We start from the raw sequence: 14,772 nt of genomic DNA on the forward strand, positions 1-14,772 counted from the left end.
GCATTCTAATATCAAATGTTGTTTGTGCAGCTTTTAAATAATGGAATTTGCCCTTTTTTTGCTGTTTTTTGTCTTAGCACAGATACTATGTATGCACCAAGGACCACGTTGTAGCTGCATTCTTGATCTGTATCCCCCTTTACTCTCTCCCTTCATTCCTGACTAACAATGTTATGTTTAATATTGATTATTGTAGAAATTGATCATTGCAAAATAATTTTCTTTATAAAGTTTGTTCGGGTAGATGTGGGCACCGCTGGCTAGGCCAGCATTTACTGTTCATCCCTAATTGCATTGAGAAGGTAGTGGTGAGCTATCTTCTTGAATTGCTACAGTTCATGTTTTGTAGGAACACCCGCAATGCTATTAGGAAGGGAGTTCCAAAACTTTTACCTACCAACAGTGATAAGGTGATAGTAGGAATTGTCGGAAGAAAATGTTTTTATATGCATATAAATAAAACCGAAGAAAGAGACTTGTGTTGAATTTCAGCCAAGATCTGGTTAACAACCAAGGTACAAGAGCAACAGGAGGCAAAGAGAGGTAGCAAGAAAAGATTTGTAGGCAAGATTTAATCAAATCCTATGTGGTAAACATTAAAAGTATCAGCAGTTTGCTGGGAAAAAGTTGGGTCCATTAAAGTCCAAATGGAAGTCTTCATGTAGAGGCAAAGGACGTGACAAAATATTAAATGAGTATTTCACATCTGTTTTGACAGAATAGATGATGGAAAGGTTGCACTAAAACATGCAGGAGAAAATATGTTGAAACATTTACAATTACTGAAAGTTAGAATTTCAACTTGTCCGGATGGATTGCAAGGTAGAAATCTAAGGATTAGATCTTTTAATCCTTGTTGGATACAAGAGTAGTGGTGGAGAACTATTTCTGAATTTATATCACTCTGTGAAAGAGGAGAGAGATAAACCAGGAAACTACTGGCAAGTCAGCCTATTGGTAGTAGAAGAGTTATTAGAAACCACTTTTTGGAACAAAATAACTTAATTTGAAAAGGCATAGCTTAATCAAGAAGAGCTGGTATGGCTTTGTAGGGTGAAATATTATAAAGTTTGGAGATAGCTTGGTAAAGTGAAAGATCAGGATAACTAATGGCTTCAGGATTATTTGAGAAGGGTAGTAAATTGGGCAGAAATTCAGTGTAAAAAAATGTGTGAAGTGATGCACTTTGTGAGGTCTCCTTGAAAGACAACATACTACAAATGGCAAGATTTTCAAAAGTGTAGATGAACAGGGACATGTTGTTCAGGTACACACCTTTAAAAGGGGGCATATTGCCCAGATTTGCAAATCTGTAAATGCGATAGGCTAAATTCGGTGGATACTTAAAGCTTATATAGAATTTCTTAAGAGCAAAGTATAAAACAAGATGATCATACTAAAACGTTATAAAACACTGGTTCGGCCTCAGCTGCAGCATTATGGATAATTCTGGGCACTATGCTTCAGGAAGGGTGATGAGGCATGAAGGAAGATATAGGATGTTTACCGGGGTGAGGGATTACAGTTTTGCAACAAGGTTAGAAAAGTTAGAATTGATTTTCTATGAACAGATAAAGGTTAATATTGCGTAATAATGTTTTCAAGATGATGGGCTTTTAAAGGAAGTAGGGAAAAATGTTCCAAAAAGTCATAGATTCAGAATAACTGGTGAAAAATCCAAAGGGGTGATGAAAAGAATTTTCTTCAACTCAGTTGTCCAGATCTGGAACACTACCTGAAAGAGCAGGCTGATTCTATTAATAATTTAAGATTTATAAGGAACTTTACCAGCTGAATGAAAGGATATGGGACAAAACATTTATATCATTTAGAGGTTAGCTGATTGCATGGTCTGTTCCTGTGCTATAAGCTTCCATGATTCCCTGGATAGTATGTTTAAATGTACATAAATAATGTTCAGTGTAAACATTCAGTGATGACCCAGAAATCACAAAGATTGCTGGAGGGGCCTCTTATCTCAGTATATTGGGTCATATGGATGCAAGGTTGCAGGGCTTGAGGACAGCCATGCATCACCATAGTATATAAAACATTTTTTTCATTCCATGTTATTCTTGTAGGTAATTGAGAAGAGTGATGCATAATTTCTGTTTTTGGTAGCTTTTACATTTTCTATTTGATATGGAGTAGCTTGACTTTGTTTCACTCAAAACACAGGAGAAGCATAGACTTAGAGTTTGGGTCAGTCAGTCCCAAGCATTAACTGAAAGTGATTTATTTTCTTGTATGTTAGTCAAATTCAGTACCATTTGTGAATGGTGGTGATGAGCAATTTTCCTTTTGTATGTGGTCCTATTTCTTTTCCATTTGTTAAGTAGGATGGAAAGTGGGGGTGCATATCCAGGGAATATTGTCTGGAATAATATAAATTGAACTTAACAAAAGCTTAATTCTCTTCAGAGTATGTTCAATGCAAATCGCCAAAAAATCAAAGAAAAAACAGAAATCTTGAACCAGGATTGGAAGCAGCACAGGATACAACCAGTTCACATCATGACTTCTGTGAGCACAATGCGTGGAACCAGAGAGGTATGCTGCATTTTTTTTTAAAGACAGGGTCAAGTATATTTGAACAAAGTTTTATGTGCAGCCTTTCTCCCTGTAGGAAGGAAACTGCTTACCTTCTCATGCAATGCTTCATAGTCTGATGAATTGATTTAAACGTGATAGACATTTAATAAGTATTTAGTCTATAAATAGTTTGCACAGTAGCATTGTTCAACAAAGACAGTTGAAAATTCTTAACTTCTCTTTTGAACTCTCTCAAACTGAGGAACAATCTTAAACCCTTGTTGCAGAATTTCGTGACTGAGCTGAGGTTGAAATTGGTTTTTGCTGTGCTTAGGCTATTGCATTCAAAATGTTTATAGCTTTGAAATGGCACAAAATTTATTAAAACTGATATTTTAACTTTATGATCCTATTAGAAATAATTTGCTTTTTCTAATTATATGGGTCAACCCAAAGCCGTTAACAGCCAGTGAATTACTTTTAAGTATAGTCATTGTAATATGGAAAATATTAAGTATTGAATCTCCGTGCCTTACTCTGTTTTTGAACCAATTAGTATTAGTTTGGCGTAGAGTTCGAAGGATCAGAAAATCTGGTGGACGTTCATGTTAAATCCAGTCTTTTTAACCGATTCATTAAAACCAACAAGCTTTAAAATATAACCTTGAGGTTAATTGACGCCTGACATTTGATCCATAAGGAGAAAAATACTGTAATGCAGCTACTTAGACTTTCAGCTTTGTTAAACTTGTGTGCCTTCTCATGTAAATCTAAAAGATCCCATTGCACTTATCTTGAAGAGCACGGATTATCCTTGGTGTCTTGGCCAGTATTCATCCCTCAATCGCCATTGCAAAGTGTCTTGGAATAACCTGAGCTCTTGAAAGGGCTATATAAACTCAGACCCTCCCTTTCCTTTTGCATCTTTATTTGAAGTCTGTTCTAATCATAATGCTAAAAGCTTTTAAACTTTCAATCACCAAATTTGAGCTTGTTAACTTGTAAATTATCCTTAGTTGAATTTACCACCCTGGTTAATTAAATATTCATTTGCAGTAGCTCTGCTCTTACCCTGCAAGATACCAAGTCTCTTATTACGACGTGTCCATGTGAATTTTGTCACATCAACCTATCTCTGTCCCTAATTCAACCAATCTGTTTTCCTTTTGCGCTAATTCAACTGTTACAGTATTACATGGCACCTGCATTTTTGTCTCTGGTGACCAGAATTTTGCATGTAACCCTGAATGCCCTAAAGTAAATTATATTCAGGAAACAGAATCCTTCCTTTGTGCCACAAATCTTTCAACTGGGTGGTCCAAACAAATGGGTGTTGTGTTTATGCACAATGAGTTTGAGCTGAAACTGAGTTTTTTTTTGAAGGTAAGACGTGGAAAGACCATCAAATCACATGACAAATTTGGAACACACATTGTATTCCACTGCATTCATGTTACTGATCTCAAATTTGATTTACTCAAGGAAAATGGCAGGCAAAGGATGGTCTTTTGTGGAATTCTCCCCAAAAAATTCTAAGTGTCGCATTCACGTGAAAACTGGAGAAATTCACATTGGGTTTTTTTCAGTGGGAGTTTAGAGAAGAATCTCCCACATTTTGTGCACCGCAGAGGCCACCAGATTGAATATTATTAAAAACTGGGGCTGGGCCCATCCCCAGTGGAGAGGCTGAAAACAGCTGGACTACTGCGCATGCACTGATCCATCAGTGCCTCCGCACTGATGGTCTCATGATTGCTGGCCAGTGTGATAGCTGGCCCGCTGACCATTCCCAGGGTAGCCTTGAGTACAATCCCAGCCCTGATCACTGCCCTCCCTCCTTCCCCCACCAATCCCAATGCAGAGTGGCAGCAGGACCCCTGCTGTTGTGAGGTGTATTTTCCTCGGTATAAAATGTACTTATGTATACGTTTATGTAATTATCTACCACCATTTAGTGTAAAACTTGGTGTTTTTCAAATGAACATACAAACTAGGAGCAGGAGTTGACCGTATCCTATCTTTTGATAAGATTATGGCTGATGTGATTGTGACCAGAACTCTAACCTGTCCATGCCTAAAGAAAATTTAAAGCCTGGAAAAAGTAAAATTTTGGAAGTAAAGTAAGACTGTTAATTAAAAAATAATAGCTGTGAGTTATGTTCTTTCTGAGCTACATGCCCGAAGAGCTGCTTGCATAGTGCTATTGTCACTGGACCAGTAATCCAGAGACCCTGGGTAATGGGTTTTGATCCCATCGTGGCAGAAATTTGAATTCAATATAAATCTTGAATTGAAAGTCTATAATGGTGATCATGAAACCAATGCCATTTGGTTCAGTAATGCCCTTTTAGAGAAGGGATTTACCATTCTTATTGGTCTGGCTTGCATCTGGCTCCAAACCATCGCAATATGATTAACTCTTAAGTGCCCTCTGATATGGGATAGCAGGCCACTCAGTTCAGTGGTAGTTATGGATGGGCAATAAATGCTGGTCAAGCCAGTGACACCCACATCTCATGAATGAATAGAATTTTAAAAATCTATGAAGTGCTGTGCACTTAATAATTATATCTGAGTTCACCTTCTTTGCCCTAAATAATAAATGAAAAATAACCTCTTCCAAAGACTGCTCCATCAACCACCTTCTTGAATTTATTCCATAATTGAATATTAATCATTTATGATCTGGGACAAGATTTTCCATTGGGAGGGTTTCCCGTCACACCACTTGTAGGGTCAATGGGCAATGCATCCCCACCTGTCATTGTAACTCCATAGCCATTTAATGCTCGGAGGAGTGTCAGAGCATTAAATGGGAGGTTTGATAGCACAGTAGCTAGCACTGCTGCTTCACGGCTCCAGGGACCTGGGTTCGATTTCCGTCTTGGGTCACTGTCTGTGTGGAGTTTACGCATTCTCCTCGGTGTCTGCTTGGGTTTTCTCCGGGTGCTTCAGTTTCCTCCCACAGTCCAAAGATGTGCAGGTTAGGCTGATTGGCCATGCTAAAAATTGCCCCTTAATATCTTGAGATGCGTAGGTTAGAGGGATTAATGGGTAAATGTGTAGAGATATGGGTTAGGGCCTGTGTGGGATTGTGGTCGGTGCAGACTCGATGGGCCACATGGCCTTTTTCTGCACTGTAGGGTTTCTATGATTCTATGAAGATGATTGGAAATGGAACTTCTGCCCCTCACTCGAAGGGAGATTGCCCACTTCTTTCCTGCCTGAGACCTGATCAAGATGACCTGCTGGTCACCCATACTCTTTGCTCTCGCTCACTCTCTTGCCCTGTCCTCTCTCCTCTCTACCCTGCCCCGCACACTGCACAGAAAAATCAAAATTGTGGACTGGTCAGGGGGGCATCTGGAAAGTATTATGTGCACATCCCAACCTGCAGCCCACCAGCAGTGTATGATAAAATTCAAGCATCCCTTTTCAATGGTCAAGACCCCGGAAGAGCTCCTTTCAGTTGAAGCAGCATTTCACTTGCACCTCCTTCAATTTGTTCTATAGCCACTGCTTCCAATGAGGCCTTCTTTTACATTGGGAAAACTAAATGCAAACTTGGTAACTGCTTAACAGAAGTCTGAAAGCATGACCCCAACCTTCCTGTCACTTGCCATTTCAACTCATCAGCTTGCTCTCATGCATACATGGCTGTCCATGGCCTGTTGCAATGCTTCAGGGAAGCCCACCATAAACTGGTGGAACAACACCTCAACATAAAAAGTTATATGGTTAATACTTTGGATGCAACCCTTTGTCAAACAAGTTTGAAGAATTGTAAATTCTTCAATGAAAAGTGCCTCCTTGAGAAAATCAAGAACACTACAGCCTTCTGGAGTCAACATTTGAATTCAACAACGTTAGACTTTGTAATTCCTCCTCCTTCTTTATCCTCTTTGTTTTGTTTCCTTTGTTTTGTTTCCTTTGTTTGCCCCAAGCACCTACCCCACAGAGCCATCTGCCACTTATTCTTTAACTTTGCTTTCACTGAGCATTGACCTTTGTTTAAATCATTCTGCTATCTTGCCTTTGTCACTTTCAGCACCTTCTATAGCCCTTAATGCTATCATTGACATTCGTCTTGTGTCTGATGTCTATCAGTTTTGCCGTGGCTCTGACCCTCTATTCTGCTCTACCATCTTCAGCTTGTGGGGATCAGTTAGCTCAGTTGACTGGACGGCCAGTTCGTGATGCAGAGCGATGCCAACAACATGGGTTCAATTGCCTTACAGTTGAGGTTATCCGTGAAAGTGCACCTTCTCAGCCTTGCCCCTCAGCTGGGTGTGGTGATCCCCTCTCCCCCTCAAAGGGGAGAGCATCCTATGGTCATCTGGAGCAATGGCAGCTTTAACTTCCTGTCTGACTATATAATCCATGACATCTCTAACCCTCTTCAGCTCTGAAGAAGTCATACAGATTTAAACGTTAACTGTTTTTATCTTCACAAATGCTGCCACACCTGCTTGCATTTATCCTGCATTTTTATCCTGCATATCATAAAATTCTGCCCCTGAAGCCTTGCCCTTGCAATATTCATGTCTTGGAAGGCATTGCATGTCTATTTTGAACTTGCTTGTTAAGACTAGTTGTGAGGGAAGTTTACAGTGTTGTGATTTAATTCCATTGCTGCTCACTTAAATGCACAGTGAATTACGGCCAATGATGGCAGGCTCAATCACAATTTCTAAATCATTCAATAGCACAAGTGAAAGTTAACTGTCTTTCAGAGAAAGTGTCAAAGAGTGAATAAAGGAGGGTTGCTGCTGGAGGCCAGAGTAGACAACTAGAGATGGGCAATAAATGTTGGCCAATCAGTGATGCCCATATCCCATGAATGAATAAAAAATAAATTGGTGAGAGGGAGGGATTTCAGACCATTTGGCCAAAGGCTCCCAGGTTTACTGATGCAACAAGTACAGGAGTTGGAAATCATGTTGCAGCTATAGAAAACCTTGCTTAGGCTGCATTTGCAGTAGTGTGTGCAAATCAGTAGTGGTCACTACACTACCAGTAGGACGTGGAAGCTTTGGAGGAGTGGAAAGAAGGTTCACCAGAATGTTGCCTGGTCTTGATGGTATTGACTATGAGGAGAGGTTGAATGAATTAGAATTGTTTTCACCGGAAAGACAGAGGCTGAGAGGAGATCTGTTAGAGGTCTACAAAGTTATGAGAGGCATAGACAAGTGGATTGTCCGAGACTTTTCCCTATGGTGGAAATATCATTTACAAGAGGGCACAGGTTCAAAGTGAGAGGGGGACGTTTTTCATGCAGTGGTGGGTGCCTGGAACAAGCTACCAGTGGACATGGTGGAAGCAAGCACATTGGCAACATTTAAGAGGCACGTGGACGGGATGAGTGGGGAGGGAGTAGCAAGATATGGACCGAGTAAGGACTGAATTTTTTTTAGTTCTGTTAGGGCATCATGATTGACACAGGCTTGGAGGGCTGAAAGGCCTGTTCTTGTGCTGTATTTTTTTGTTCTTTGTGGTGGGAAGTGGGAAGGTTGGGGCAAAGGCTGCTATGAAATCCTGATCACAAATTGTGATTGGGTTGGAAGATGAGACATTATCAGCAATGGTGCTAGCTTTGAGATGAAAGCATGAAATGGATTTGAGATTTTGCGGAGAGCAAGAAATGAATCTTGAATCGCTCCCCATTATGTCATAGGGGCCAGACTCTTCAGTGCCCAATTATCCACACAAATTGATGAGCAATTGTTTTTGATTCATTTTCCAATGTGTGTGAGTGGCATAATAGCACAAGTTGTGGATTCCCACTGTTTGATCCTTGTCATTACTTGGTGGTGATGTGGAGATGCTGGCGTTGGACTGGGGTAAACACAGTAAGAAGTCTCACAACACCAGGTTAAAGTCCAACCAGTTTATTTGATAGTAAACCCACTGAGACTTCTTACTGTGATTACTTGGTGGTTTAAAATATCTAATTTAAAAGAGACAAGTCGTAGATGGCTTCAGAAATAGAAACGCAACCACCTCAAAGCAGTTGGATCCAGCCACCTCCAGATCAAGTGCGTGTTTATTGAAAAGAAAGGAACCAAACAGTGGCATAGTAGTTGGCGCTGCTGCCTCACAACGCCAAGCACCTGGGCTAGGTTCAATTCCAGCCTTGGGTTACTGTCTATGCGGAATTTGCGCTTTCTCCCATGTCTGCATGGGTCTTCTTTGGGTGCTCTGGTTTCCTCCCACAATCCAAAGATGTGTGGGTTAGATTGATTGGTCATGTTAAATTGACCCTAGTGTCAGGGGGATTAGCAGGGTAAATGTGTGGGAATAGGCCTGGGTGGGATTGTGGTCAGTGCAGACTCAGTGGGCCTTCCGCACTGTAGGGGTTCTATGATTCTATGTAATTTGAGGACTTCAATAAATACAAGTTAATCTCTCACTTTCATCAGATTTTATTTGATTTCATATTAAATGAACATCATGAACTGTGCATTTTGTTAATTATCCTTTGTTTTAATGTTTTTTTTCTCCATACCTCTGGTAACTTGTAAGAAAATGTATAAGTTTTCAGTTTTTGTATAACCTTGATATTGGTGCATATAATGTAATTCATTTTACATGAGGTTGGAAAAAAAATTAGAGGGAACAGAGGTTGCAAGTGAAGAGGTTAGGAGAAATTGATTTATGCAGCATGTCAGAGCATGGAATGTTTTGGCAAAAAGAATAGTTAAGATCATTGCATCTTGTAATATATAAACATTTAAAATAGAGGATAATACAGGGCCAGGAAGAAAGCACAGATGTGGGATTAATTTTGGATTGTGACGTCAAAAATCTGATTTTGATAGTGGGTCATATATTTACATCTTGTGCTGTAAATTTCAATGATTTGGTGTTGTATGAGTCCACAATTGCATTATAGCCTTATAGTGCCATTTTAATTTTATGATATAGTTAGTTGAACTGTAACTTCAATTTCATCGCAGAAATATTTCTGTGATTTGTCCTAAGAATTTTTTTGTTTATTTCTAGTGCGCTGTGGAGAGTGGATTCCCAGAGTTTCCAAAGCAAATCATTCCCTTGAAGACTTTGAATGCAGTAGCTTCAATCCCAGTTATGTATTCTTGGTCTCCCCTTCAGCAAAATTTCATGGTATGTGGTTCAAACTTAGGTAAAATTTGTTTTTCAATTTTTGTTTAATTGCAATGATAGATTCATGCAATGCATGGATAGTGAGAATGGTTTACCACTTAAAATAATTAATATTATAATTTTATTTGGACAAAGGGAGGATCTATTTAATTGTTTTTTTTTCAAAATTGAACATCCAGAAGTTAATGTTGTGATACATTAGCTTGTGTTACATTCATTAATGGCTGAAGTGACATTTTTCACACATTTTTTGTAAAATTTAGCTAATACAATACCAAAAATTCCTTTTAAAAAAACACTTGCACTGATGTCTACGTTAAATTCTAAATTGGGGCAAGGCCAATTTTGATAGTATCAGACAGGAACTTTCAAAGCTTAATTGGGGGAGTCTGTGGGAAGGCAAAGGGATGTCTGGTATGTGGCAGGCTTTCAAAAGTGTGTTAACCAGTATTCAGAGGAAACACCTCTTGAGAGTGAAAGACAAGGCTGGCAGAAGTAGGGAAACCCCAGATTACTTGGGATATTTAGGCCTTAGTCAAGAAGAAGAAAGAGGCACATGACATGCACAGGCAGCTGGGCGGTATGGTAGCACAGTGGTTAGCACTGCTGCTTCATAGCTCTAGGGACCTGGGTTCGATTCCCTACTCAGGTCACTGTCTGTGTGCACGCTCTCCTTGTGTCTGCGTGGGTTTCCTCCGGGTGCTCAGGTTTCCTCCCACAGTCCAAAGATGTGCGGGTTAGATTGATTGGCCATGCTAAAATTGCCCCTTAGTGTACAAAGATGCTTAGGTTAGAGGGATTAGTGGGTAAAATATGTAGGGATATGGGGGTAGGGTCTGGGTGGGATTGTGGTCGGTGCAGACTCATAAAACATAGAACACCACAGTACAAACAGGCCCTTCAGCCCACAAGTTGTGCCGATCATATCCCCACCTACCAAACTTATCTATAACCCTCAATCCCATTAAATCCCATGTATTCATCCAGAAGTCTCTTAAAAGACCCCAATGAGTTCGCCTCCACCACCACTGACGGCAGCCGATTCCACTCACTCACCACCCTCTGAGTGAAAAACTTACCCCTGACATCTCCTCTGTACCTACTCCCCAGCACCTTAAACCTGTGTCCTCTCATAGCGGCCACTTCAGCCCTAGGAAATAGCGTCTGAGAATCCAGTCTAGCTATACCTCTCAACATCTTTATAAACCTCTATCAGGTCGCCTCTCATCCTTTGTCTCTCCAGGGAGAAAAGACCTAGCTCCCTCAACTTATCCTCATAAGGCATGCCACCCAATCCAGGCAACATCCTTGTAAATCTCCTGTGCACCCTTTCAATAGCTTCCACATCCTTCTTGTAGTGATGTGACCAGAACTAAATGGGCCAAAGGGCCTCTTTCTGCACTGCATGGTCCTATGGTTCTATCAAGTGAATCGCTTGAGCATAGGGGGTGTAGATATAGAGTTAAGAGAGAAATCAGGAAGGACACGACATTGTTTTGGCAGATAAGGCAAGGAAGAATCCAAAGAACTTCTACAAATACATGAAGGGCAAAAGAGTAACAAAGGAGAGAATAGGGCTTCTTATGGATCAACAAGGTCATCAGTGTGCGGATCTGCAAGAGATGGGTGAGATCCTAAATGAATATTTCTCATCAGTATTTACTATTGAGAAAAGCATCAATGTTAAGGAACTTGGGAAAATAAATAGTGATGTCTTGAGGAATGTACATATTACAGAGAAGGAGGTGCTGGAAGTCTTAAAGCGCACCAGTAGATAAATCCCTGGGACCCGATGAAGTATACCCCAGGGCATGGTGGGAGGCTAGGGAGGAAATTGCGGGTCCCACATCCAAGATATTTGAGTCATCAGTCACGGCAAGCTACCAGAAGATTGGAGAGTGGCAAATGTTGTGCCTTTGTTTAAAAAGGGCTGCAGGGAAAAGCCTTGGAACTACAGGCCAGTGAGCCTCACATCCGTGGTGGGTAAGTTAATGGAAAGTATTTTGAGAGACGAGGCATTTAGAGATGCAGGGACTAATTAGGGACAGTCAGCATGGCTTTGTAAGTGGAAAATCATGTCTCTCAAATTTGGGGTTTTTTTTGAAGGGGGTAACCAGCAAGGTAGATGAGGACAGTGCAGTTGATGTTGTCTACGTGGACTTTAGCAAGGTCTTTGACAAAGTACCACATGGTAGGTTGTTGCATAAGGTTAAATCTCATGGGATCCAGGGTGAGGTATCTAAACGGATACAAAATTGGCTTGATGACAGAGCCAGAGAGTGGTTATAGAGTGTTGTTTTTCAAACTGAGGCCTGTGGCCAGTGGTATGCCTCAGGAATCAGTGCTGGGTCTACTGTTATTTGTCATTTACATTAATGATTTGGATGAGCGTATAGGAGGTATGGTTAGTAAGTTTGCAGATGACACCGAGGTTGGTGGCATAGTGGACAGTGAAGAAAGTTATCTCTGATTGCAATGGGATCTTGATCGATTGGGCCAGTGGGCTGACAAATGGCAGATGGAGTTTAATTTAGACAAATGCGAGGTGATGCATTTTGAAAGATTGTTCCAGGATAGGACTTACTCAGTTAAGGGTAGGACACTGGGGACAGTTACAGAACAAAGAGATCTAGGGGTACAAAGAACAACCCAGCACGGGAAACAGGCCCTTCGGCCCAACAAGCCCGCGCCGCCGCATCACCCTACACCTATTCTACCCTGCGTGTCTACGAATAGAACCCCTGATTTAGCCAGATTCAGGGGAGAATAGTGTCAATTTGGTAAAACCAATCAGCCTAAGAGCACATCTTTGGGGTGTGGGAGGAAACCGGAGCGCCCGGAGGAAACCCACGCATCCACAGGGAGAATGCACAAACTCCCACAGACACAGGCCCAAATCCATGTATCTGCACAGCCAGCAGTGCTAGTCACCGAGCTGTTGCGGTGCCCTTCTACCGGTCCAGGATCAAGCACACACACTGACACGAAGTACTAGGCCACTCCTGGAACCTCCAAGAGTAGCCCACGCACGACCCACCGGAAGTTAGGCCAGGGGATAGTCGTTAAGGAGGAGGGGGGGGTATAAATCGGATACTCACCTGGGGACCCACCTCATTGTTCTCCGGAGCATTGAACCTTGTGGCTGTGGTGAGTGACTGATTTAAAGTAAAAAACCGCTTTTTTTCTGTACTTGCGGTTCTCGGGGCTTGTTAGAGTGTAGTTTACTTCCGTACCGGAAGTTAGGCCAGGGGATTGTCGTTAAGGGGGAGCGGGGGGTATAAATAAGGGGTAGCAGCATAGAGCGGGCAGCGGAGTGAGTGGGAACTGAGTGAGAAGGGCTTTGGCTCACTGGGCTTAGGAGAGAGTAGGCTTAGAGAAGGTGAGTGACAGATTTCTACCTTTGGGCACTTACAGGAGGTTGGGACATGGTAGGGAATATAGGGAGGAATGTAAGTTGCGTCAGGTGCCACATGTGGGAGTTCCTGGTGGTGTCACGTGTCCCCAAGGTCCACATCTGCAGTAAATGTTTAGAACTGCAGCGCTTGAGGGCCCGGGTCAGGCAACTCGAGGGGCGGCTGGAAGATGCGTTTCTAGTCAGGGAGAACGAGGAGATAATGGCTGGGAACCATGAGCAGGAGGAGGTCTCAAGGGCTGAAGAGAAGGGAGAATGGGCGACTGTTAGGAGGGGAAAGAGGAAGAAGAAGAGTAGTCGGGGTCCCCCGGCCTCCCCAGAGGCCCCCCATGGTTCGTCGACAGGGGCACAGAAAGATAGGCAGGAGGAGGTGACTGACTTAGAGGGACAGAAGGGGGCTGGCAAGGTGATAGTGGTAGGGGACGGGAGGGTCAGAGGTATCGATAGGAGGTTCTGTGGACAGAGGCGTGACTCCAGGATGGTGGTCTGCCTCCCTGGAGCAGGGGTCAAGGATGTAACGGACAGGGTAGAGGGAATTTTGAAAGGGGAGGCTATGAATAGCTCTTTGAAAGTGGAGTCACAGGTGGACAGAGTGGTGAAGAAGGCATTTGGCATGCTTGGCTTCATCAATCAGAACGTTGGATACAGGAATTGGGGCATCTTGTTGAAGCTCTACAAGACATTGGTAAGGCCACACTTGGAATGCTGTGTGCAATTCTGGTCAACCTATTAGAAAGGATATTACTAATTTAGAAAGGATGCAGAAAAATTTACTCGGATACTAGAGACTTGATGGATTGAGTTTTAAGGAGAGATTGGATAGGCTGGGACTCTTTTCGTCTGGCGTGTAGGAGGCTGAGGAATGACCATATAGAGGTCTATAAAATAATGAGGGGCATAGATAAGATAGATAGTCAATATCTTTTCCCAAAGACAAGGGAGTCTAAAACTAAAGGGCATAGGTTTAAGGTGAGAGGGGAGAAATACAGAAGTGTCCAGAAGAGCAATTTTTTTCAGAGGGTGGTGAGTGTGTGGAACAAGCTGCCAGAGGTAGTAGTAGACGTGGATATAACATTGCCTTCTAAAAAGCATTTACGTAGTTACATGGATAAGATGGGTATAGAAGGATATGGGCCAAAATGCCTGTTTCCATGCTGTAAACCTCCATGACTCTATAAGTGTATAATTGAGAGTCTTCTACTGTCTAAGGAATAGATTCTGACCTTGCTAACATTACTGAAAATCTTGCTTTTTAACTTTGCAAACATAACACCCTTTTTCCTCCACCCCAAAGAAATTGGACTTGTTGCTGTTTCAGCTTGACAGACTGGAGGGACTGATTGTGGACAAGTCCCCAGGACTGGATGGAATGCATCCAAGGGTTCTGAAAGAAATGGCGGAGCTGATAGTGGATGCCTTGGTGGTTATTTTCCAAACGTCGCTGGATTCCGGGAAAGTGCCGGAAGATTGGAAAATGGCTAATATTACGCTGTTGTTTAAGAAGGGTGGCAGGCAAAAGGCGAGGAATTATAGGCCGGTTAGTTTAACGTCTGTTGTAAGAAAAATGTTAGAATCCGTGATCAAGGAGAAAATAGCGAGGCATCTTGAGAATTGTTTGGTAGAGCAGACGCAGCACGGTTTCGTTAAGGGGAAGTCGTGTCTGACAAATTTGTTGGAGTTCTATGAGGATGTGCCTAGGGCGGTGG

General features: G+C 42.0%; 1 protein-coding gene across 3 annotated transcripts in view; it reads left to right on the forward strand.

Moving 5' to 3' along the window:
* ezh2 (enhancer of zeste 2 polycomb repressive complex 2 subunit) overlaps positions 1-14,772 on the forward strand; it is a 97,244-nt gene that overhangs the window by 18,811 nt on the left and 63,661 nt on the right. For all 3 annotated transcript variants that reach the window (XM_080209272.1, XM_080209265.1, XM_080209257.1), the window contains 2 exons: positions 2,422-2,550; positions 9,535-9,654. In XM_080209272.1, the coding sequence (XP_080065398.1) occupies positions 2,422-2,550; positions 9,535-9,654 (249 nt within the window). The remainder of the gene's footprint in view (positions 1-2,421; positions 2,551-9,534; positions 9,655-14,772) is intronic.

The sequence above is a fragment of the Carcharhinus amblyrhynchos genome, chromosome 2, assembly GCF_965287045.1.
Source record: "Carcharhinus amblyrhynchos chromosome 2, sCarAmb.v2.hapA, whole genome shotgun sequence".
Taxonomy (NCBI): Eukaryota; Metazoa; Chordata; class Chondrichthyes; order Carcharhiniformes; family Carcharhinidae; genus Carcharhinus; species Carcharhinus amblyrhynchos.